Consider the following 24,909-nt stretch of genomic DNA (forward strand, 5'->3'; position numbering starts at 1 on the left):
CTCCTTTCTGAGAAACTGGTTAAGTTTAGGGATAAGATTTGAACTGTGGTTAGGTTAGGTGTTAAATGGTGATGGTTATTAATGTCAGGGTTAAGGCTTTGTTTTGCCTGTCTAAATTAATTCAAGTCAATGCAATGTCCTAAGAAAAATGTGCTGTGCAAACCTGTGTGTGTGTGTGTGAGAGAGAGAGAAAGAGTAGACAACCTTTATCAATTCATGTCTTTATTTTCAGGTGTTGAGTCAAGATTAATTGACCATTAACCTTCACATCTAAAACATACATGAAATACAGTCTGTCTGTTGGTCTGTCTGTCTCCATGGTTACTAACATCAGTTTTTGGGAACAGGAACAGCTTTAAGCGCCACAGTATATGAGTCAGGTTGATGTGGAGGGGATGGCCTGATCTTGACATCAGAATACTATGACTATAATGTCACATCATCTTCCAACAATTTTGGTAAAAAATAAATAAATAAATAAACAATAATCAGAGAGTAACCATTGAAAGACATTGTGTGGCATAGATTCAGGTCCGTGGGCCGGGTCAGCACGAGGTAGAGGTGATCAGACTTAGGATTAGCACATAAAGGTGTGAGATAAGAAAGGCAGCGTTGTTGAGGCAACCACCCTTCTTGAGACAAACGGGCTGCTCGCAGAGTGGACCTGCACACACAATGACATCATCAGACACCACCCAAATATCTGCCCTGTGCCATAACCATGTCTCACACAAGCCAGCTGTGTGTGTTTACCTGTGAAGTTATTCAGGCAGGCACAACGCTGGGAGTCAATGCAGGTTCCACCATTCTGACAAATCAAACGCTCCTCATCACAAATGTTCACTGAGGGAGGAGAATGTAAATGTTTAACCATCAAAAAACATTTATTCATTGATTATTTATGATAATGCCAGTGTGTACCTGTGCAGATGGCCCCACCCCCTCTCCAGGTATATCCACTTAAACATGAGTCACAGCGCCTCCCTGTGGCTCCATCTTTACACTGACAGAGACCAGAGTCAGAGCAGTGAGGAGAAGCACTGCCTTCAGCATCACATCCGCACTCTGACACACAGAGAAATGTTGGCCTTATTTTCATTACTGAATGTTGTTATTATATTTGAATTATTGATGTAAGGTTTTGTCTTGTGTTATGTGCACATGTCCCACTGACCCACACAGACATTGTCATCATCTAGCGACAGTGAGGCATTTCTGTAGTAACCAAGGCGACAGTACTGACAGTTCTGTCCTCGCGTGTTGTGTTTACAGCTCACACACGTGACTACGTTGATGAAGTCGATGTAACTGCAGCGGTTGGAGTGTCCGTTACACTCACAGTCTAAGAGAGAGACAGAGAGAAAGAAAGACAAAGACCTGATGTCAGCAACGCAATCCAAAACACACCTGGAGCTACGACTTTAAACATGCTGTCATGCAGTGTAATAAAATGAATTGTATAGTAATATGATGTCAATGAGGTAACGTAAGTGAGGCAACGTAGCATCAATTAAATCATCTAACCAACAGAACATATCATGGCCCATTCAAAAATCAGAACATACTGAACGTCACGTACCAGACTTTAATGTAACTGAAGTAATATACAGTAACTAATATAATGGTAACCTGCCACGTCATGCCAACTACAGTGTCAAACTGTCAAACAATTTGGAATTTGCTTTTATGCTTTTGTGGGGTTTCAGTTAGAGTTTGTGCGCTCCTTGGAGTTTGTTGTATATAAACAGATTTTATTCCATGCAGTCTACAACTCGCTGCTCACTGCTTTGGCAACAGTGGTTGGAAGTCTAATGAAGTTTAATGCTTGAATAGACTTTTACCTAGAGCCACTTTAAAGAGCAGCATTAAAATGAAGCGTTCTGTAACTTTTTTCCCTTCTCTGTAGCTATGGTTGTTATTTTGTTTTTATTATTTTTCAGTTTGGATCTGATACAGTATTGTATTAAGAGTCACTTACACAACACATTCCTGTAATCAGGGAAAACAAGCAGTGGTGACATGGTAGTTATTTCAGTGGTATCAATGGCTCTAAAAATGTGTACAATAATAAATGTATATACTTTAGCAGCCCTAGAAATAAATAACGTCTTTGGGACCCTGACTCTGATAGGGTCAGGGGGAGGAGTCATCAGTACAACAGCAGGGGTCATAAATATACGGGCAGTGTAAGAGTCACAGGGGAGGTGGATGTATTCAGTGGCCAAGTACAGATAAAGGGGTCATTTGGTTGGAGACAGCCTTACCCTGAAAGTTGATGTAGGCAATTTTGGAGAGTTGACTGAACTTTGGTCCTCCTGGAATCAGAATCTTCTGGGTTGCTTCAGACATAAAGCAATGTGTGAACCATGGCACGTAGCAACAACCCTAACTCTACAGTCAGGGGGTAACAGGGCTAACCTCTCAACTATCAGAGCTCAGATCTACACAAAGCAAGTCAGTGGCATTAACAATGCAGTCTCTAGTACCACTGGGATATTTCTAGGTGTACCTTTTTTCTCATAGCCTTTCTCCTTCTTTTCTTCATTTCGTGTTTTCTCTTTAGTTTCCTTCTTTTTTTCCTCTGTTGTTTCCTCTTTGGCCTCAGAAGCTTTTGGTTTCACAAGGAAGAGAATTTAAAGTTGCATGGAAATCCTGCAGCTGCTCTGAATATAACTTATAAATATAAAAAGCGTCTGCTAAATGACATGTAATGTAATGTAATGTAATGTAAATTTCAGTTCTACATGGATACTTACATCCTCAAAAAATGAGGAAGAGACATTTATTTTTAAATTAACCTGCTTTACCTGATATGACACTAAACACATTTACTCTGTTGGAATCAGGGTTATTTTTGTTACAGTTAAACTCACTAAGAAAATAATTTCTCAACAGAGGGATCAACTTGTATCTAAGGCTAAGCAGAGTAACCTGTTAAAGTAAATGTTTTTTGATTTCATTTTGAACCACTTAATCTGATCTTATAAGGCCTACATAGCTGTTATACCTGCAAACATATCATAATGAACTGACACTGCACATATTATACACTAAAATCTATCCTAAAATTTCAGACCAAGCAAAGCTATTCATTTTTTTACCTTTATCCTCTTTCTGCCCCCCTGTCTTCTCTCCTTTATTGTCTGCCTTTACATTTGATTCTGAACCTCCTGAGAGTTCTCCAGCAAGTGAATTGGTTCCAGATGTTCCTTCCTTCTGTTCTTCTGAGGGAGACAAATCTACTCCAGGATCATCTACTGCTGGAGACTCTGGCTCATATTCCAAATCTGTCACAGGTGAATCTTTTGATTCCAGTCCACTCTTTTGTCTTTCCTCTGTGTCTGGACCTGCTAAGATGTCAAGTCCAGGATCAAATAAATCTGATCCAGGAGGATCAGCAGGTCTACCAGAATCATCTGGAGCAGTAATAGGATCACCAATAGGCATTGGTCCAGAAGAAGTTTGTCCAGCATCTGATCCAGAATCTAGTCCAGATTCAACTGAATCAGTTTTTTCCAGCAAAGGAAATGTGAAGTCCACAGGAGCCAAATCACCAGCAGGGTCAGACTGATCTATAGTGCTGGAGCTGGTTTCTGCTGTAGCATCACCTCCTCCTTCTTCAGAGGAAGGTGGCAAGGACTCTGAAGTAGAACTAGGAGCTAGAGGGGGTGTATCGCTCAAAGAGTATGGAGTCCTAGGAGATGGCACTTCTGGAGAAACATCTGAAGAAAGTACATCTGGAGGAGGTAGTGTGGGAGAGGTTACATCAGGAAAAGGTACAGCAAGAGGTGGTACATCTGGAGGAAGTACTGCCGGAGGTGGTACATTTGAAGAAGGAGGAGGTATATTAGGAAGAATCATATCTAGAGAAGAAAAATCATCAAGAGGTCCATCAGGTGGTGATACATCAGTAGGAGGTACCCCTGAAGGAGCTAAATCAGGCAGAAGTATATCTGGAGAAGGGGGATCAGCAGGAGGTCCATCAGGTGGTGGTACATCAGTAGGAGGTACCCATGAAGGAGCTAAATCAGGCAGAAGTGTATCTGGAGAAGGGGGATCAGCAGGAGGTCCATCAGGTGAAGGCACATCAGGAAAATATACATCAGAAGGGGGTACATTAGGAGATGGTATATTTGCCAAAGTGTTAGGAGGAACATCAGGAGATGGTCCATCAGTTCCTTCTGTAGGTGAAGCATTTCCAGTTCGACTGGTTGAAGCTGGTGCAGTGGACTGAGCCCTATCACTGGGTGTCGTTATTTCTGGGACTGTTGTTAGGGATGTTATTCCAGTTGATGTGGTACCTTCAGCCGATAAGGTTGTACCAGTGATCAGGTTGGTAGTACCAGTCCAAAAAGGGGTGGAGTCTTTGCTGTCTGATGAGGAAGTGGGGTCAGCAGGGGGAGTCACTGTGTCAAAATTGGACACCTCAGGACTGCTGAATGCAGCTTTGTCCACTGTGGGTCCTGTTGTGATGCTTAAGTCTGGATATTCATCAGAGCCTGTAGTTCTAAGATTACTACTAACAATAGTGAAAGTTGTAGTACCGGTGTCGACTGTCATAGATTCTTCACCAGATTTGGGAGACTCGTCAGTATCACTCGTTCTAGTAAAGTAAGTTGTCAAACTACTACTAGTGCTTGTTTCTATAGTAGTAATACTACGTTTGTCAGTGGTAGGAGAATCATTGGCTGTGTCTCTAATAGTAAGAGGACTTTCTGTGCTTATATAGACTGCATCAGGAGACCATGTGTCCATACGAAGAGTACCAGTACTATCTGAATTAAACATAGGGTCAGTAGTGGATGTAGTAGTGTCAACCATTGTAGCGGTCTTAGTAAAATAAATGCTATCACTGGTCGTGCTGTCAGGAGATACAGAAATATATGCAGTAGTCAAAAAATCAATAGTCTCAGTAGTGGTTAAGGTCCTGCCAGTGGTGGTAGTAGTGTAAGTCACTCCATCTGATGAGGCAGATGCTGCTGTGTTAGTGTCACCAGCCGCTGTCAGAGAAGAAGAGTTATGGCCCTTTAGTGAATCCCAGTTTTCTGTTCTCTACAGAAACTGATTGTACTCTGCAGAACATTGAACTATATGAACTTTTCTGTGTAATATATAAAAAGAATTACCGAGCAGACCCCACCCCCCTCACACCCACTGCTGACAGTAGACTCCAAAAGATAAGACATGACAATTAAATCCTTGAGGACAGGACATACCTGTTCTAAACCTGAACCTGAACCTTCAAAGATTTTACATATAAGTGTAGGCCCCGTGTTACACAAGGTGGTTTTCATTAAACTAAAATGAACTAAACTGAAGTTTTGATTCTGTATGTGTGTGAGGATGAGCTCATTTCCTCTTTTAATTCTTTGTAGAAAAATACATAGGACTGTTTTAGATTAGAGAAATAATATTCCTATAAAGTTCACTGAGTCTGAAAACAATCTTGGTCAGTCATAACATCTTCCTATGGGTCTGCGTACAAACACTAAACCCTCACACCTGCTCCAGAACCAGGTGGTCTCTAGTCACGCTCACTCATTCTCTATTGCAACCAGTCACCTTGCTTGATTTGATACGTGACCTACAGTGCTCTTCATAAATTGACCTAAATACAGGATGTAGTTTGGAGTCTACTGCAGCTGTCATCTGTGCCCATCTAGCCAGACACTTTTTGGGAGCAGGGATGTTTTTAAGGGACTTTGGTGGTTCTTAGGCAAAAACATCCAAGAGGGCCCCATGCTGAACCATTCCAACACTCTGACCTGACTTATGAAGATTTTTTGTAGCAAGCTAGTGACATGAGGCCTCTTAATGATGTGTCTATTGAAAGAGTTGCTGCAATCTCTTGTACATTTAACATAAAACAGTTTGCCTGCCTTATCAACATCCCTGCTCAGAAAGTATGAAACCCGGTTCTGTGCTGCAGAGACTTTTACTGGAATCCAGTGTGTCTCTACAAATGACCAGCACCACATACTGCTGGACAAATTACACCTCATATTGCACTTTTTTTACCTTTTTTTTTTTTAAGATTTAAAGATTTAAATAAACATGAGACAGACTTTGTGTCTGTATCCGAGCAGAGTGTGTGGATTAAGGCTGGTGCATCTCTACAACACTCGGATATCACACCAGTCTATTGATCTCAGTCTGTTCTATTTGTTCTACTGTCTACTCTATTGATGTTTACTGTCACTGTTGCATCTTGTGAGATGTCAGAATATTAATCTGAGCTCAGATCAGATTTACATTGGAAATAATCGCTTCATTATTATTAATAAGGCAGATTTTCTTTTATCCTAAAAACATGAGTCTCTGTCTCTCAGTCAGTCAGTCAGTCAGTCAGTCTGTCTCTATCACCTCCTCCCCCTTTGTGTGAGTGTGTGTGTTGACAGGTTAAAACCCATGAACACAGATTACACACACACACACCATCTGCTGGAGTGTTAACCTGCTCTTAACCACAGATTAGTGTTCAAAGACTTGACCTGAAATCAGACATGTGAACACTCACCTAGCCACTGATTGACTGATTTATTAATGAATTTACTGCCATGTCTTTTTGTTAAAAAAATATGATGTAATGCCAAACTAGTGATGAGACGATCCAATACTCAATATTGGTCTGATAAAAATCATTGAGATTGACTTGTAGAAAAAGAAAAAGTAAAATTTGGTAGTTTTCATAAACTTTAAAAAAATATGTGCCAGGTTACCAGGACTTTACTGAAGGCTGTGCTTGTTTATCACATTGTTGGAGGCTTTTGGTCGGTGCATGCATCAGCACACTTGTGAGACACTTAGTCGTTTAACCAGGGTAAAATATGATATTGGACTGGCGGTTGGTACCAGTAGATACTCAAGGTTTTGATATTGGTGTCAGACATGAAAGAGTAGTATCAAGCCATCCCTATGTCAAACATATGAAAAATCGCGACATATTCTGTTCACTAGATGCAACACTTTCAGGAGGCCCTGGGTGGTGTAAAGACAGACATGTGAGGAGACAAACAGGTGAGCGTTACTTACTGGCTGCTGCTTCTTCTGCTTCACCTGGAGAAAAACACAAACAAACACATCAATAATAACATTTCATCCATGAAGTTTGAAGTTTGAGTCACTATAAGAATCAGAGAAAAACATGAATTGTTTGGTGTTTGACCGTTTAAAAATGCAAACCCACTTCAGAAAGTACCTGCGATTTTGTTAAGTAGTACACAGTTTGGGAGCATAAAAATCATTGTATGCAATTTGTAGCTCCAGGAGCCGACTAGTGCGTGTGTTACATACAGAGATTGGCGGTGCCTTTGGGAAGGGGCAGGTAAGATCCAGGTCTCCAGCTTCGAGACTTGAATCCTTGGCTGCAGCGTTGACAGTCCTGTCCTGTTGTGTTGTGGTCGCATTCACACTGCAGTGTTGCATCTCGTAACACACACCGAGATGCATGCAGGTTACACTTACACCTGCAGGAACACACACACACACACAGTAATACACACATCAGCTGTATTTAGCGATTATTCCCACGTAAACATGACTAGTTTTTGGATGTAGTGTCAGCTGATTGTTTTCATTACCTGGCAGGTACGTCAATGTTGGAGATGGCATAGAAGTACTTCAGCAGGTTGTCTTTCTGAACATAGGTTCCTCCTAGTGCTGGGCGTAGGAGTCTCAGGCGGAGGTTGGTAAACGTAAAGAATTCTCTCAGACCCTTCATGGTCTCCATACGTGTATATAGAGCATCTATGTTGATCAATTTTGGACCGGCAAACACCCCAAAGCGAGCACGCACCTCGAACATTATCACCTTCTCCTCCTATGGTTTAAATATATTGTAGGTCAGTTTATGTGCTCTGCAGCAAGTGATCAAAACTGTTAATTAGTCTTATTGGTTATTTGACTCATATGAGGTCCAGCTACCCACCTTAGCACCAACCCACCGAGAGTACTGCTCAGTGCAGATAACTCGTGTTATGTTACTTGGTGCTAGATCAGAGACTCCTTTAGGTGACATGCCAAATGTCTCCAGACAGTCGTCAGCGTAGTACTGATAAGGCTGCCACGTTACACCTGAAACAAGAATGGGAAATAATTACATTTTGGAAATGTCAATGATTAGAGTTTACACTTGCTTGGGGCATCAAGCTCAGCAAAAGCGTTAGGGCATTAATGACTTCTCATTTTTCAGATCGACTTCATCACATTGATACAGCGGTGGAACACAGATGTACAACAATGAGCAACTTTTTATTAAAGTGTATTTTTACTCCTTTATGATGCGATCTCTGATAAATTGGTTTGATGAGAAGACTAATGTACTCTAATGTCAAAATTGAAAAGAATATAGTCTCACGACTACTCGAAGATATACTGTTTTCTGTTAAATCTGTTCAAGATTGTGCCCAAAAGTTTGGACCAATTATTGGTGAAGCTGTGAAGGTGTGGAAACATGTAGATAAATTATGTAAATGGGAACAATTGGCATAATAATACTCCAATCTTTCAAAACAAATTACAGACAATCCAATTTCCGCAGTGGCGAACTCGAGGGGGTACATTATTTTTCAGATATGATGAACAACTGTGGCTTGATGTTCTTTCAAGACTTGAAATAAAAATACAACTTACCTGGTTACTGGTTCCGCTTTTTTTTTTTTACTTACAACTACACACTGCTATATGTACATATAGGCCTGAGTGATCATTTGCCAACCCATCCAATGGTTGAAGTTCTACAGTAAAAGTGGCCTTATCTCTTACATAATTAAAAGATACAGGAGAACCTACCAGACTATATTGGCATAACTGCAGTTTGGAACACAGATTTGAAAAAAGTGATGGTCAAGTAATCGATTAAAAACAAGTATGGAACAATATCTCCCTAACATCACAAAATCACAATCACCAATCTATACAGTAAAAATGATACACATTATATATACTGTGTACAGAATGGTAGCACAAGTAAAGCTATGAATTACTGGTACTCCACCCACTGAGCTGAATATTAGGGTTTGAATATGAGAAAAATACATTTGACCTCCACATGTCATATTTTTTCCTTTTCCTTATTATTTTTCAGTTATTATTATCTGACTAATACATGTCATTTTATTTGTTCCATGTTATGAGTGGTATGAAAAAGAAATAATAAACTAGTTGGTCATGAACAAGAAAATGGTGGTGTCGACCAGGGCTCAGTACTGGGCCCTGTACAGTTTGGCTCTTTTATACTCAACATCATATGGAAAAGGGCAGGGCCCACTGTTTACATTCTCGTAAAACCTAAAGATATGAACAAACACATGATGCCATACCACTGGATATATCTGTCACTGAATTACCTTTGTCCATGGACTTCTCCAGCACCATACTGGTAGGTCGACCATACTCAAAGGTGACAGTGATGTCATCTACCACTTCCAGACTCTTGTTCCAGGATAAAGTGATGTTGGCCAAAAGTGGCTCAGGATACCTGGACCATGTGACTGTCTGCCAATATGTGATGAGCCCCCCCCTCTCTCTGTCTCCCATTAGCTGAGGAGGGTGAGACAGGTCAGGGCTTGAAGCATCACATTCGTCACTGCACAGATACGGGTTTTCCTGAAGACGCAGAGATACAAAATTACAGTCGGCCACTCTTACATTAGTGTTTAATGTTTTAACTGAAGAAAATCAACCTGATAAACTCAGAGAAACAAATGGAGTTTAAGGATGGACTAATGTATTCTGGCATAAAAACAGATCAGTAGTTTTCATGAAGACTAACTTTGAACTGTGCTTAGGTTAAGGTTAGGGTTAGACATTAACTGGTTATGGTTAAGGTTTGAGATAACACTTTGTTTAGGCCTTTCAAATGAATGGAAGTCAATGCAGTGTCCTAAGAAGACTAACTGCGCAAACCTGTGTGTGTTTGTCCCACTAACAACATCCATGAACAGTGATGGATTAACACTGATGTTAATCTTATCAGTGTGTGTAAGAGGTTTATCCTTTAACTTCAGCTGGTGCTGCCAACTGTCACACTGCAGCTGAACCAAAATTTTACAAACCTCATTAACCAACACTGAGTCTCAGGATGAGGAGAGAAACAAACTCATGGTTACAGTTAGTTACCGTAGCTAGAAACTTAAACCTTGACCCTGACCCTAACTACTGAATATATGCATATATAAAATGGTTACTTTTATGAGATTTTTCAACATTTAATTTATAATATTACACATATATATTTCTGTTTTTAATCTTACCAATTTTTATTCATTTATTTATTATTAGTATTATTATTATTGTTATGATAATAATAATAATAATAATAATAATAATAATAATAATAACAATAACAATTATTATTATTATTATTGTAATTATAATAATAATATTATATATATATTTATTTACAAATCATTAGTGGTGGTGGTGGCTAGGGGTACTGTACCTCCTACTGCCCTTGCTGGACTGCTGGTCATTAATCTAATTATTTCTTTGTTTTTAGGTTTTTTTTGGAATTTTTTTTACCATCCACAGCATTATTACTACATAGATTATAAGTAATTCATTAGCCTAAACAGTTCCAAGTCTGGATTTCTACATTTTTATTTTGCTTGTGCTCTGTTTCTCTTTCCATTTATTTCAATAGAAAAAAGAACCACAAACACTACAAATAACCACAAATCACTTAACTTTGTGTGTGTTGTTACTGTTCTATAAATCGCAGCTTTATTGTGGAACTGAAACCATCACTTCTCACAATATGGGCAATGTTGTTTTTTTTTTTTTTTTTTTTAATAAAATTTTCAACGATTAATTTATGACATTTAGTTTTTACTTCCTTACTACTGTTACATCTATCAATAATTCAGGCATGACTTCAGATTCCCCAAAGGAACAATTAGACTGACAATGGGAGAGCATGTGGTTCCCAACCTGAGGCTCAGGACCCTGCTGGAGACCACCTGATGATTGACACATACTCATTATTGACCTGGACATCAGATGACACTGTTATTATTCTGAACCTCATTTTAAAACGGTGGTAATTATAAAATCTTCAGTGGAATGTATTGGGAAATGCTTCCTAAAACTTTTCATGATTCTATTCATAGACATTTTTTTTTCCTAAATACAGCTGCTAAATGCCGTACTATAAGCACGTTATGTTTTAACTCTAGTGTTTTTATGTTTTTAGATACATCATTTGAGGATCACAACTAATGTCATTGTATTCTTATGCAATGACAACAGAAGGCTTTCTGATTCTGATTTTAATTGTGAAGTGTGTTTCCAGCGAATCATCAGTATGGCAACATCAGACAGTGTTTAGTGCAGCTGGTCTGATAGCAATTTTTTATTTATCTTTTTCATGCACTGGATCACATTGAATTACTTTGAATATTAAATGTGATTAAAAGTGATCTCTATGGTCTGTTTTTATGTCGTGCTTTGCTAGTCTTGAGGACCACTCAAAGGACAAGTATGTTCATACAGTGCCTTTTCTTTCACATACTGTTCAAACCTTTTACATACATATCCATCAGGAGCAATTTTAAGTGTCTTGCTCACAGACAAATCAGCAGGTAGACTAGATCAACCTAGTCAGCCTCCAGTCTGAAGATGATTCACTTCTCTCACGAAACCCCATAAAATGATGCCTCAGTTTACCTGCTGCTGCATGAACTCCTGTCCTGCACTGCTGGTGTTGCAGCTCTGATAGTATTACTTGACAAAGCCAATTTTCAGACAAAGAAGCAGCATACAAATAATGTTACATCATTTCTGTTCACAAAGACCAACAGAGGCAGAATAAGACCAAGCAAACCTCAGTCACTCACATTTTTAATTTGTAAGACCTGGGTCATGGGAGTTGGTTGTCTACTGCTGCCTTGTTTGGTATGTTTGTGTCATTGAGGTGAAACTCAAAGAAGGATTTCAAAAGCAGAAGTGACAAAATAACACTGTGCACTGTGCTGTATAATCTTTGATTTTCTCTGTAAATAAAGCTGTAAAGGCATTGTTAAAATATCATAGATTAAGTGAGCATAGATTTTTTTGTATCAGATATTGATGGACTGATATTAACCTGGACCCCCATCCCCCCTGACTGTGTGTGTTCAGGTGTGTGTTACTGACCAGTGTGCAGAATCTCTCAGGTGGGTTTCCACAGGTGATCCCTGGGGGGTCAACCCTGATCTGCATCACCTCCTTCATGTTGGTGGGTGGAGGCTGACAGGAGTAGAACTCCCAGCCTGGCCCAGCCTCCGAGCTGCGCAGAGACCGACACAGGTCAAATTGACCTCCGGATTGACTATGGCCCAAAGCCAGCAGGAGGGCGAGGAGGACGAGGAAGATGAGGGACATGGTGGACTGACTTTTAAACAGACAACAGGTTGATCAGGACATCACATCATCAACAGGTTCACTGATGTCCAACTCTTTTTGGTTCTCAGAGTAAAAATTGTTGATACCTTGGTAACCATCCATTAGGTGGTTGCCATCACCTGTGGCTCCTTCATGTAGTTCTACAAAACTGTCCTGGCCTGCAGACTGGAACAAAGCCGCAACGAAATCAGAATCAGTGACACGTTCATGACTTTGGAGTCTGCAACATCACTGCTCCCAAAGTGAAGCCAGAATGTCTGGATCTCCTCCTGGTTGCTGGAGGCAGAATAACCCAATAGCCCTGCCCCCAGGTGGGACAGGAACCAAACTAACAATCAGTACGTTGATGGTATATATGGTCTCTGATGATCTTTATATACAGTTATTGATCATCTTTATATCCAGACACTATTCACACACCTGCACACTTGTGGAAAAATGAGGGGAAGCCAGACCTGATAGAAACCCGATCCAGACTCTGGACTTCATCAGATCTGATCAGACATGAGGTCCTGCATAAAGTACTGTAACAGACCTAAACTGGTGAAACAGCAGGTTGAACTACAATGAAACTGGTGGAACATGTTCAGAGACATTTTGCCTCTTAAGAAATAAGGGCAGATATGAATAAGACTCGTCCTGTTTGTTTGTTTGTTTGTTTGTTTTCTGAAATGAAGATGGAAGTGATTAAAGTGAGACACCGAGGAGTCCTCAGTGAGGACACGGATGTTCCACTTCAATATTAAAACACCCTAAGCACACAAACCCTTCTGTACATCCTCCACCATCTTACATTCACCTGCTAGCACCATTCCTAAAAGTGATTCTGGGTCAGGATCATAGAGGTGCTGGAGTCCAGAGTCCTTCACAGACACATTTTCTGATAAAACACTTTGAATTTTTTTTTTTTTATCTGTCCCTCTGTTACTGTCTCTGTCTTCATCAAGTGTCCCTCTGTTACTGTCTCTGTCTTCATCAAGTGTCCTTCTGTTACTGTCTCTGTCTTCATCAAGTGTCCCTCTGTTACTGTCTCTGTCTTCATCAAGTGTCCCTCTGTTACTGTCTCTGTCTTCATCAAGTGTCCTTCTGTTACTGTCTCTGTCTTCATCAAGTGTCCCTCTGTTACTGTCTCTGTCTTCATCAAGTGTCCCTCTGTTACTGTCTCTGTCTTCATCAAGTGTCCTTCTGTTACTGTCTCTGTCTTCATCAAGTGTCCCTCTGTTACTCACCTGTCTCTCTGTTTTGATAAGCTGATTAAACCGAAGACCAAACGTTCGTTCTCCTGCTGCTCACGGTCTCCTTTTTTCTCCTTTGTCTCTGTCTTCTTTTTTCTTCTCTTCTTTTGTCTTCACTACTCTTTGTGTTTTGTCCTCTCCTCTCTTTCTTCTTCTTCTCCTCCTCTTATATCACTTCTGTCCTTGTTTTCTCTTCTGAAGATAAACTGTTTGTTCTGTCGACTCGCTCTCAACTGAATCTCTTGCTCTGTTAAGTCTCCCTCTCACCTACTCTCTCTCTTTCTGTCTCTCCCCCTTTAAACTGTGAACGCTCTCTCTCTCTCTCTCTCTCTCTCTCTCTCTCTCCCTGCTGTGATCTCTATGACTCTCTCCCACATTTAAAGTCACACTGAAAACTATTTAAATTTTTATCAATAATTCAACAATCAAGGTAATTAATTAATTAAAGCTTATTGTTCAAAATATGATCCAACAATGAACAAAATATCAAATGCATGAAACTAGAAATACATTAACATTTACATAAAGAACTGCTCCTTCAGTTTTTAGTGGACCACTCTGTCTGCAACCTTATATCTGTTAAAATACTGTCAGTAATATCCTATTATACACTGTGTCTTTGTCACCTTCTGTTCCTTTACATACTGTTAACTTATAATTCTTAATATCAAGTGTCACTGCCAATATTTTATACTGTGTATGTGTCACCTTCTATACTTTATAACACAGTATTTATATATCTTTAATAATACACCTAATGAGTCTTAACATACTACAAAGAGGAATGAAAAAGAAGGAGGCAATGCAACCATAGCGATGCCAACAGCTGTAAAACAGTGACATGTGTATGACGTTGTCTTCTTTTTCGGTTAGTCACTTCAGGGATCCTGACAGCGACATTTTCTGTTTTTGTATATAACATGCCGTGGATATGTTACCTTATACTTCTTAACCTGTACATTAACACCTTATACATTGTGCTGCTGTCATATGCAGATTCCTCTCTTGAGCCTTCAACCCAAAGAATGAAACTGGTTTTCACTCAAAGATCATACAGCTGTCTTCTCCTTTCCTCTCTTTTGATTAGAACACTGAATTAGTCAGTAGGAAATATAAATAGTGCTGCATAGAAATTTGTATTTTGCAGCATTTGCAAGTAACAACAACTTGAATAAGCAGCAGCAGGTGTGATCTGTAGTTTGGTGTAAATATGTTTCAAGAACACTTTATTAACAGAATATACTATATTGGCTAAGACAAATATACATGAATTACGCAAGTGTAGCTGAACCTTTTTATTTTTATGATAAAAGGCACATTTAAAGCTATTAGCTGACGCACAGAACATATAGAGTATATAAACATATAATAAAAAGGGAAATAAAAAGTATTTAAAAATTCAATATTAGATTTATTTTACAATAAATCTAATATTGTAATTATATAAGAATCATTTGTTATTTTTTCTCTGATTTCTAAACAAACAGAACACCACATGTACAGTACAAAGTCTTTCATTACATAAACAATGATAAATCTGATGAAGACTTGCTAAGGAGCATTAGGATCCAGATTTGATGGCATGACAGGAAAACTGTAAATTCTGTGTAAATTCATACGTATGATTTCATTTTGAAACCATCTATCACAGAAAAGTGATTTGTTTTTTTAATAAGACGTCTCTATTGTTCCAAATAAAAATTACAGTAATTACAGTTTAAAATAAAACTCAATATAAAATTTAATGAGGATTTTCCAAAAAAAATTGTTTAGACCAATTCATTTTGAAAGTATTGTTTAGCGTAGTGAAATCTAGAAAATGTAGTCCTTTTTAATATAATGTGAATGATTTTTCCTAATGAAGTTAGCATCTGGTCAATATCTTTGCTGATTTGATTGTCAATATGTAAAGACAGAGCTTCATGTGAGTCATGATATTCCTTCAGCTTTTTAACTAACATTCTACCCCTCAAGGACAAATCCCTTTGCAACCACTCATTACATTTCTTTGGAGTTTTTTGAAAAATTGTATCAAAGTTTAAGGTGCATCTTGATTTTTGGTGATTTCTTTTAGATTAAAAAGACATGGCTTTTTTCCTTCACAGGGACATCACATATTTACATTATGATCTTTTATCGCTAGCAATTCACACTTATTTATATACAAACAGATGCTTTAGAGACGTTGTTAATCACACTAAGAGCAACAGGTATTTTGAAAAGTGTGGTATCGTCAGCAAGCTGACTATTGACAATATCTCTATCAGCTATATTGATTCCCTGAAGAGCACTCTTCATAATATGAGCTGTGAGAATTTGTGTCCAAAGTAGAAATAAATAACAACCCTGACAGACCCTCTGTTTCAGGTGAAACCTAAGGATTGTGTCAAATTTAATTTTGATGGAGTTACTCGCACATAGAGTTTTCATGGCCCTACAAAAAGTGTCCAAAGTCCAGTTTTTGATGAATTGATATTCACTTGTCTCAAAGGTCTTATAAAGTCCAGGAAGAGGATACTGTTTTTTTTCAGACACCAGATCAGATTAGTAAACTATGTTCAAAACTAGTCTTGTCTATGTATCAAGAACATCTTTTATTCTTCTGGAAATGATCACAGCCATTCTTTTGTAATCATTATTTTGCAGACATATGGGACACCAGTTACCACTGAGAGGAACATCATTTTTGGTTTGGGGATCAATGTAATAACGTTTAGATAGGCTGGGAGGGGGAGTGTCATTCTCTATACTTTCTACCAAAAAGGGGCTAATTTGTTGTTTGAGAATGATTTATAAAAACTCTGCAGTTATACCATCGGCACCGCGAGATTTATCTTTCTTATTCTAGTAATGCAGTAGAATCAACAACCTCCTCTACAGCAATAACAAAAGGTTATGTCTGTCATGTCAATAGTTCAGAGTTGTAGCCTCTTCCTTATGTTTAGAAATCTGTAGGTTTTAATAGAAGTTGTAACAAAAGTTAGAAATTAATTTGGTTTAAATGGACATTTAATTGATGGATAAAGTAGGGCGTTTATGACGTCTTTTTTCTTTTTCTTTTTTAAATATGACGTCTTTTTTTTTAATCGCCCAGTGACGTCATCTCTGAGCGCCACCGGTACTCGGCAGGGAAACAAAGAAGATGGCGGACGTGGTGAACGTTGGGGTGAATTTAGAAGCTTTCTCTCACGCGATTAGCGGCATCCAGGCGCTCCGCTCTAGCGTGACTCGCGTCTTCGAGTTCCTGAAGGATGGCATGAAGAACCGGGACACACTAGAGGGCCGTGAGAAGCAGTTTATAGCCGAGTTCCAGGACAACCTGCAGTCGGTCAACAGAGACCTCAAGTGAGTGCATCACACCAGACTCCAGACAGACAGATGTGAACGTTCAAAACACTTAAATGCATATCAGTGTATCAGTGGTGTGCACAGACGCATGCTTAAGTGCCCTCCTGGTTGGAAAAACACACTAAACTGCCAGAACCCTAACCCTATTTTAAAAGTGTATTGTTCTCTGTGTGTTTTGCAATGACTTTTATGTTGGGCCCTTTTTTGATCTATATTGAGTCAGGACTATATCTCACAGAAATAGTTTTCTCACAGAACCAGGATTATCTGGTGCTAATTTGGTGTTAAAATGCACTAGAATATAGGAAATGGCATCTACTTAATTGAAAATGTTCTGGGGGAGGATCCCCAGACCCCCCTAGGGTTTTGTTTCCTTCATACATCAATACTTGAATCCACACAGTTCTCATGGATGCTGATCCTAACTGCAAAATAACTTGAGTAGTCTGTCTCGTTAGCCTGTTTTAAGGCTATATAATGTGCCATTTATAACATATAAACATGTCTAAAGTGCCCTCGAGAACACGCGGAAGTTAGTGCCCTCTTCAGTGATGAGAATGCGCTCTATGCACCTTTTTTTTTCTTTTTGCCCCTGCCCTTCAAAAAGTCTGTGCACGCCACTGCACTGTATAGTAGGGATGTAATGGAACGTATTTCGGTTTCGATGTTACGGCTTGGCACATTTCGGTACCGAAATAAATGCGAAAAATTTTATTAACAAGTTTAAATGACTAACCAGACTTAATTGTAAATACAGTAGTAACTAATTGTCATAAATAAATGATGTTTTTAAATTTTTAAATAAAATAATTTAAAAGTTCAGAAGTTAAGAATTATTACAAAACAATTCTCAATATTGCTCCTACTTCTAACAAATCATAAAGGTGAGTGTGAAAACGTTTTCAAATAAATGTAAAAGAAGTAAAGTATAGATCAATTATAGTGCAGCATGTAGAAAATACAGTAAACATTTTCATCTTTATATTCAGTTAGTCCAACATTCCCAGTTTTTACTCAGATTAAGGTAATAGAAGCATACTGTGTGAAGCAAAAATAAAACAAGACATGAAAGGCAAGACAGCTTCATACCGTTGCATTATGGCTGTATACACTAAAAAGAGCCCAGGAAAGGTTTCAGATGTGGACTCAAAATAAAGCTGGATTTTCTGTAGGACTTTACAATCATTATATAATCACCTTAAAATTTTGGTTTCTCCAAATCATTTGCTTCCTTAACAACTTTTTGACTACATGTTTGCATGTGCCAATAACAACTGCTGCTGTTTCCTGAACCAGCTCTTTGGGAGCACAAACGTAAAAGAAAAAGACGGTGTAGGGAAAGTTCTGTTTCCATGTGGATAAGTCCTCGCTCTTTCTCTCTGTGGTTATGTGTGACTGCGGAGGGATGGAGAGAAGAAGCTAAGTCTTAGAGACAGAACTGGTTTTGGTAATTACTCAGAAGTCCACAGGGGATATAGAGGTTCCACACTGGAGTGTTAATTAATTTAATGTGACAGTGATGGTGTGCATCTTGGTCGATCAGTTTCATCCTCAAATTCGTAGAGCAATGTGACATCTTCAGTTCATATTTTCCAGTTAATTGTTACTAATGAGCATGTCTTCTTCATGATGACAGAATTCTTTGAGTCTGGAACACAATAAATAAGAAACACAAACATTTAGTCAGTCATTGCATTAGTTTCATATTGGCAAATCATTTTTTGCTCTCCTGTCTGTCTCTCAGTGAGTTGGAGCGTCTTAGTGGTCTGGTTGGACGTCCCTCAGAGTCTCATCCCCTCCACAACAGTGGTCTGCTCAGTCTGGACCCTGTTCAGGACAAAACTCCTCTATATTCTCAGCTGCTGCAGGCCTACAAGTGGTCTAACAAGGTACCCATGCTAACAGGCTAACAATGAATAGATTGTATCATATTACCAGCTAGCTTGTATTTTATTAAAAACATAGAGGGAAATGTTTTATTTTTATTTTAGTGATCAGTTGGCATGTATTTTGAACATGCAGAGGTCCGAAATCTGAAACTTCATTTGAGACATTTTGATTTTGGACGGTGGATTGAACTCAGCATGAAAATCTCTTGCTCAATTGTCCACATGCTTATTCTCCTTTTCTTTTGTGGAGTGATCTCTAGTTGATTGCACAGCTGAATCTCTTTGATCACTCATCCACTTACTAATGACATTACATTGTAAAAGTCTTATTGATGTCTCATTGCCATGGCAACCAACATCTGCCTCTCTAACAGGACCACTTCACCTGCTATTAGTATTTCTGTCACACCTGGTGTCAGGTGCGCACACATGTACACACAGCTGATCCCCACTGAGTCAGTACTTGCATTCACTGCTGTATGATGTGTGTACTTTAACCGTGTGTGAACATGTGTGTTGTGTGTACATTGATGCACATTTGCATGTATGTGTTTTGTGTATGTGTGTGTAGTTGCAGTACCATGCTAGTTTGGCCTCCAGTTTGTTGAACCAACAGTCACTCAAACGATCAGCCAATCAGATGGGAGCTTCAGCCAAGAGACGACCCAAAGTCCAACCCAGTACTCTGGTAATACCTCCTCAGTGAGTAACAGTATTATTATAATACTACAACATCTGTGTGTGCTGTTAAAATACTGAAGCAGCATGTACTACTATAATACTGCAATCATGTATCTTATTTTGTTACAACGGTTGTGTGTGCTTTTATGACATCGATGTATTGACTGTTGTATTTTTGCAGATTTTTGTGTACAATTATAATCATGTACTTTCTCCGCAAGCTCAGGAACATAAACATGGACTCTAAATTCATGGAAATGTTTTATTCTTGTTTTATCGAATCTGTCCTGACTTTTGCTTTTATTTGCTGGTTTGGGTCAATTAACCTGAAGAACCGCAACAGACTTCAGGGCATAGTCAGAGTGTGCAGTAAAATTGTTGGTGCTCCACTGAAAGACATTTCCTTGCTGTACAAAACTAGGGCCCTGAATAAAGCCAGACTCGTCCTGACCGACCCTAGCCATCCCTTGGCACCTGAATTTAAACTGCTCCCATCCAGACGCAGATTTCATGTGCCAAGATGCAGGACCAACAGATTTAAAAATACCTGGGTTCCAGTGGCCATTGGCCTTCTTAACAATTGACAGCACTGTGGTCACTTTAAATCCTGTTTCTTCCAGGATGGCATGGTTGCACTTTATTGGTTGTTTTATCTATTTTATTAACTATTGTTAATTGTTGTCCTGTGTATGTATTTATTGCTATTTCTATTATTAGCGTATGTTGTGTCACTGTTGTACTTAGTTTTTACTGTTGTCTTATGCTGCTGGCTGCACTACAAATTGCCCTCCGGGGACAATAAAGATCTCTTGACTTGACTTGATGTAGTTGGGTATACTAATAATCCAGTAGTGTGTGCCTTTAGAATTCTACAATCTTTGTATGATACTACAGCAACATGTAACATTAACATACAGTGCCCTCTAAAAGTATTCGAACAGTGAGGCCAATTATTTTATTTTTGCTGTAACCTGAACACATTTGGGACTCTGAATGGACTGTGAGACAAAGTTCATCTTTGTCTCACAGTCCATTAAACTTTGTCCCAGAATTTTTGACGCTTGTCTCAGTACTTTTTGGCAAATTCCAGCCTGGCAAATTCCAGTGGTTTGCATCTTCTGGTGTAGCCTCTGTTCATTTGTTTATGAAGTGTGCTGCGAACAGTAGATTGTGATACCTTCACTCCTGCCCTCTGGAGGTTGTTGCTGATGTCACTAACAGTTGTTTTAGAGTCTTTCTTTACAGCTCTCACAATGTTTCTGTCATCAACTGCTAAGGTTTTCCTTGGTCTGCCTGTTAGACGTCTGTTGCTTAGTGCACCAGTGGTATCTTTCTTCTTCCAAATGCTTGTACTGGCTATGGCCAATGTTTGTGCAATGACTCTGATTTCCCATCTTCTCTCAAAATAGCAAATGCTTGATTTTCACCCATAGACAGCTCTCTGGTTTTCATGGTGGTTCCACTTCTCAGTGCAGTCTGCACGTACAAAACCTACCCTACCCAATGTGAAACTGAGCGTAGACATTCAGTGTTAATTATTGGTTGAATAAACAATATAATAGATACATTGTTAAAATAAATATGGAAGTAAAAGCTGAAATGTTCATCTTTTGATGTCAATCCCAAATGTTTTCAGTCTATGGCAACACAACAACATAAAGGAATTGGCCTCACTGTTCCAATACTTTTACAGGCACTGTACAACAGCATCGTGTACTGTTAAAATACTGCTGTATTGTACTCTTCCTGTCTTCCTGTCCTCATTGGTCCTGTCTCGGTCGTAATGATCAACCTCATTAAGAGTCCATGTCTACACCTGGACGTAGCAAGTTTGTCTTCTGGTTTTCATTCAGGGACATGTTTACTGGCTTTGGGACACTGACTGTTGTCACAATGAACAGAATGAATGTTTTTGGTGAATGATAAATGTGACTGTACTCTGACAGTAAAATACCACAGAAGGTCCAGTGCAATACTGTCATCGTACTGTGTTCCTCTATGTACAGTTACGTGGATGATGTCATCTCTCGGATCGGCAGGATGTTTCCTGACATGACCATTGAGCTCTTCAGACCCAATGGAACGTCTGCTGTACTGCTGGTATGAGAATACAATATCATTTACTTTATTTGTAGAACTTGGAATCATAGCAAACATTGTGTTTTTCTCACTTGTCTCCCTCTCAGGTGACCTTAGAGAAAGTGTTAAAGGCAATTCTTGTGATGCGTTCACTGTTCATTGACAGAACCGTTGTTCGAGGATACAATGAAAATGTTTACAATGAGGATGGAAAGGTGAGAGGTCAAACTCACATCAACAGGTAACCTCTGATACTTGTCTTACTTGTCTTTCTGGCTCCATGGTAACCTGTCCATATGTTCCTCCCCAGCTGGACATCTGGACCAAGTCTCAGTACCAGGTTTTCCAGAAGGTAAGACTCACCTGTATTTATCAATTTGTTATCAAATAAGTGAGCAGCGCTCTGATTGGTTGTGGTGTTTGTTAGGTATCAGATCATGCCACAACTGCCCTACTGCACTACCAGCTCCCCCAGATGCCTGATGTTGTGGTTCGATCATTTATGGTGAGAAATTGATCAGCATTCAATCAATGATCTCCGTGTGTCTGCACATAGACTGTGTCTCTTTATCTGTCTCATCTGCCTGCTTGTCTGTCTCAAATGTGTATCTGTCTCTTTACCTACCTCCCTGTCTGCCTTTCTGTCTCACCTGTAGACCTGGTTGCGGAGCTACATTAAACTCTTCCAGTCTCCGTGTCAGCGCTGTGGTCGTTTCCTTCAGGATGGACTTCCTCCAACATGGAGGGACTTCAGGACCTTGGAAGCTTTTCACGACACGTGTCGCATGTAAAAAAAAAAAAGTCCCCCCTTTTGTATTTTTGTTTGTGTGATATGTAAAGTTTAAATAAAGTTTGATTACATTTTTCATAAATGTCTTTGTCCTTGTAAAATGTAATTTTAACCTTTCTAGTCTAGTTATTAATATGTTTCTAGTATCAGTGTTATAAGTTATTAAGTAGCAGTAGCAGTGTTAGCAGCTATGCAGCTGTTAGCAGTGGTATTATTGTTACTTATTGAAATAAGTGTTAGTACTAGAATATGTTCCTAGTAGGGCTGAACAATTAATCCAAATTTGATCGAAATCGCAGCACAGCCTACTGCAATTTTCAATTCGCAGGAGAGACAATATTTGTTAAAGCCAGAGTGTGTCAAAATGTTATTTTAGATTCATTCTTTTCTTGAACTATACAGACTGAAGAGAACATCTTTGTTTCTCACAGATCTACACAAATATCACACAGTAATCATTTTCAATATGTTGTTTGAATGAAAATAACAGTGTCAAATTGACCATTCCCTCTGATATCCTGAATCATATTGCAATCGCAATTCGTGTCAAAATAATCGTAATTAGATATTTATTCAAAATCGTTCAGCCCTAGTTGTTAGCCTCAGTGTTTGTGTTAGAATAGCCCTGTTAGTCACGATTATACTGGTAGTATTGGTAGTAGTTATTAATACTCACAGCAGTGTTTGTGTTAAGCAAATGTTATTGTAGCATTGGTAGTAGTAGTAATAGTAGTTGTAGTCTTGGTTTTTATGTTTATGTTAACTTGACTAAACTTGACATAAGCTAATATCTAATATGTTCAGTAGTAAAATTATTATTTTAGGAACCGCAATTATGACTAAATAATTGACATTAGTACTTCATAGGATCAGTAATCAAGACAGAAGATTTATCAATAACATTCAGAAATAATTGTATTAATGTGATGATCAGTAATGATGGCTGAACATCAGTCAGTTTTCTAATGAAGTCAGTTTCCTGCAGAGTCTGAAGCTCTGAGACCATTAAGATCCTCCAGCAATAATCACTAACCTTCATCAATTATTGATCAGCAGCTGCAGTCACAGAGAGATGTTCCACCACAAATCCACACATTATTCAGCTGAAACATGGTTTTACTATTAATATTTATATTCATACTATACAGGTGGTGACCTTTGACCTACAACAGTTGAGCGACCTGCTGATGCGCGATGGGAGTGAGAGTATTTCTCTCATGATCTTAAATGTCAGATTTAATTATAATACAAATAATTCATTTTAAGTAATAGTGTTTTCTGATCCACACAAAACACCAATCAAAATTTAGTACAGCTATTGCGTTCTTTATTGCTCTCACAAAGTAATTGTTGTGTTTGTTTGTTGAGGTTTAAAGGGATAGTTCAGGTATTGACACATGGACTGATCTTAAGTTATTTAGGTAGTCCAACATGGTGACCTCCAAAGATGCAAATATAAATGGCTCATTCTTGAGCAATGAAAGAAACAATTCATAATATTCAGGGGATTGTAAACTCAAAATTACAAAACAAATAATCAGTATTGTTATTATATGTTAAATTCCAGCCAAATGGAAATTGATTTCACCTAAATCTTCCTTACTGGACCTTTAAGTCTGATATCTAAACGATATTTTTGCCCCTTCATTTCGCCTTAGAGCTTTTTCTGACTGAAATGAAGTTTAATGTTGCTTTGTAAGCTCTCACTCCCCTCACCATAAAGTTAATCTCAACAACAAATGATAACAGAAGTCTATACTGTGCTTTTCTAAAACAATAAATTCAATGTATGACTCATAATCCTATTAATTAATCCTTTGTCTTTACAGCAATATTTGTGATCATTACCTTTTGTCTTTGCTGGAATTTGGTAGTATCTTTTTTTCACATTGAGTATTTTTATGGCTCCACTGTTCTGACCCGTGTGATCTCCAGTACAGATTTTTAATGAGTGAATGTGACTCTAACCTCCGTTCTACAAACTTGTCATCCTCGAACCTTTTACATTTGATTTTAAAGGACTTGCTGACATTTTCAGCTGCTGATCTGAAGACGAAGGTTCAGAAAGAAAAAGGAGCTTTCACAGATTCTGCAGACATTTATTCTTTCATCACACAGGTGACATTTATCCTGTCAGACATCCGCTTCACAGATCTCACATTGGACTCTTTTATCCCACTTACATATATGTTTCACTGTTTGTCACCTGTGGTTTCACATTTGGGTGTCATGTGGTCATCAGCTGAGTCCCGTCTGAATTAGAATCATCTTCAGATGATTGTGGACATTTTGGAAAGATAGTGAAAAGTAGAGCTGCATTTATTTATTTATTTATTTATACTGCACCATGGTGAACTCTGGTAAATCATGTTTAAACTGATTTACCAAACTGTTCAAATCACAGAATAAACAGAGAGCTGGATGGAGACCCAGGTACAGTGACATATGTTACAACTGATTGATTAAAAGAACAAATGATGACACTCAGTAATTCTTTCTTTTTTCC

At 38.6% G+C, this 24,909-nt stretch overlaps 2 protein-coding genes across 2 annotated transcripts; one reads left to right on the plus strand and one right to left on the minus strand.

Moving 5' to 3' along the window:
- Positions 1-237: 237 nt before the first annotated feature.
- On the minus strand, positions 238-13,841 carry ntng2a (netrin g2a). Its single transcript, XM_058635178.1, has 15 exons — positions 13,611-13,841; positions 12,468-12,546; positions 12,133-12,370; positions 9,348-9,606; positions 7,928-8,073; positions 7,581-7,819; positions 7,294-7,466; positions 7,033-7,056; positions 3,102-5,000; positions 2,510-2,608; positions 2,265-2,339; positions 1,175-1,342; positions 922-1,065; positions 754-843; positions 238-664 (listed from the first exon to the last, which is right to left on the minus strand). Exons 3-15 carry the CDS (start codon positions 12,358-12,360, stop codon positions 546-548), a joined length of 3,663 nt encoding a protein of 1,220 aa, XP_058491161.1. The 5' UTR covers positions 12,361-12,370; positions 12,468-12,546; positions 13,611-13,841; the 3' UTR covers positions 238-545.
- Positions 13,842-16,720: 2,879 nt separating this feature from the next.
- Positions 16,721-22,467, plus strand: med27 (mediator complex subunit 27). Its single transcript, XM_058635223.1, has 8 exons — positions 16,721-16,961; positions 18,709-18,853; positions 19,425-19,555; positions 21,541-21,634; positions 21,721-21,828; positions 21,924-21,965; positions 22,041-22,118; positions 22,270-22,467. Exons 1-8 carry the CDS (start codon positions 16,759-16,761, stop codon positions 22,402-22,404), a joined length of 936 nt encoding a protein of 311 aa, XP_058491206.1. The 5' UTR covers positions 16,721-16,758; the 3' UTR covers positions 22,405-22,467.
- The last annotated feature ends 2,442 nt before the right edge of the window (positions 22,468-24,909 follow it).

This window comes from Solea solea, chromosome 8 (assembly GCF_958295425.1).
Source record: "Solea solea chromosome 8, fSolSol10.1, whole genome shotgun sequence".
Lineage (NCBI taxonomy): Eukaryota > Metazoa > Chordata > Actinopteri > Pleuronectiformes > Soleidae > Solea > Solea solea.

Bases quoted from the DNA above. Each gene is read 5' to 3' on its own strand.
- ntng2a (XM_058635178.1), bottom strand. From the start codon at position 12,360: ATGTCCCTCATCTTCCTCGTCCTCCTCGCCCTCCTGCTGGCTTTGGGC. The intron at 5,001-7,032 runs GTAAGTAACGCT...CTTCTCTGACAG, and splicing joins AGCAGAAGAAGCAGCAGCCA to CGGCTGGTGACACTAACACA. The intron at 1,343-2,264 runs GTAAGGCTGTCT...TCTCTCTCTTAG, and splicing joins TGCCTACATCAACTTTCAGG to ACTGTGAGTGTAACGGACAC.
- med27 (XM_058635223.1), top strand. From the start codon at position 16,759: ATGGCGGACGTGGTGAACGTTGGGGTGAATTTAGAAGCTTTCTCTCAC. The intron at 18,854-19,424 runs GTACCCATGCTA...ATGTGTGTGTAG, and splicing joins CCTACAAGTGGTCTAACAAG to TTGCAGTACCATGCTAGTTT. The intron at 21,829-21,923 runs GTGAGAGGTCAA...GTTCCTCCCCAG, and splicing joins TTTACAATGAGGATGGAAAG to CTGGACATCTGGACCAAGTC.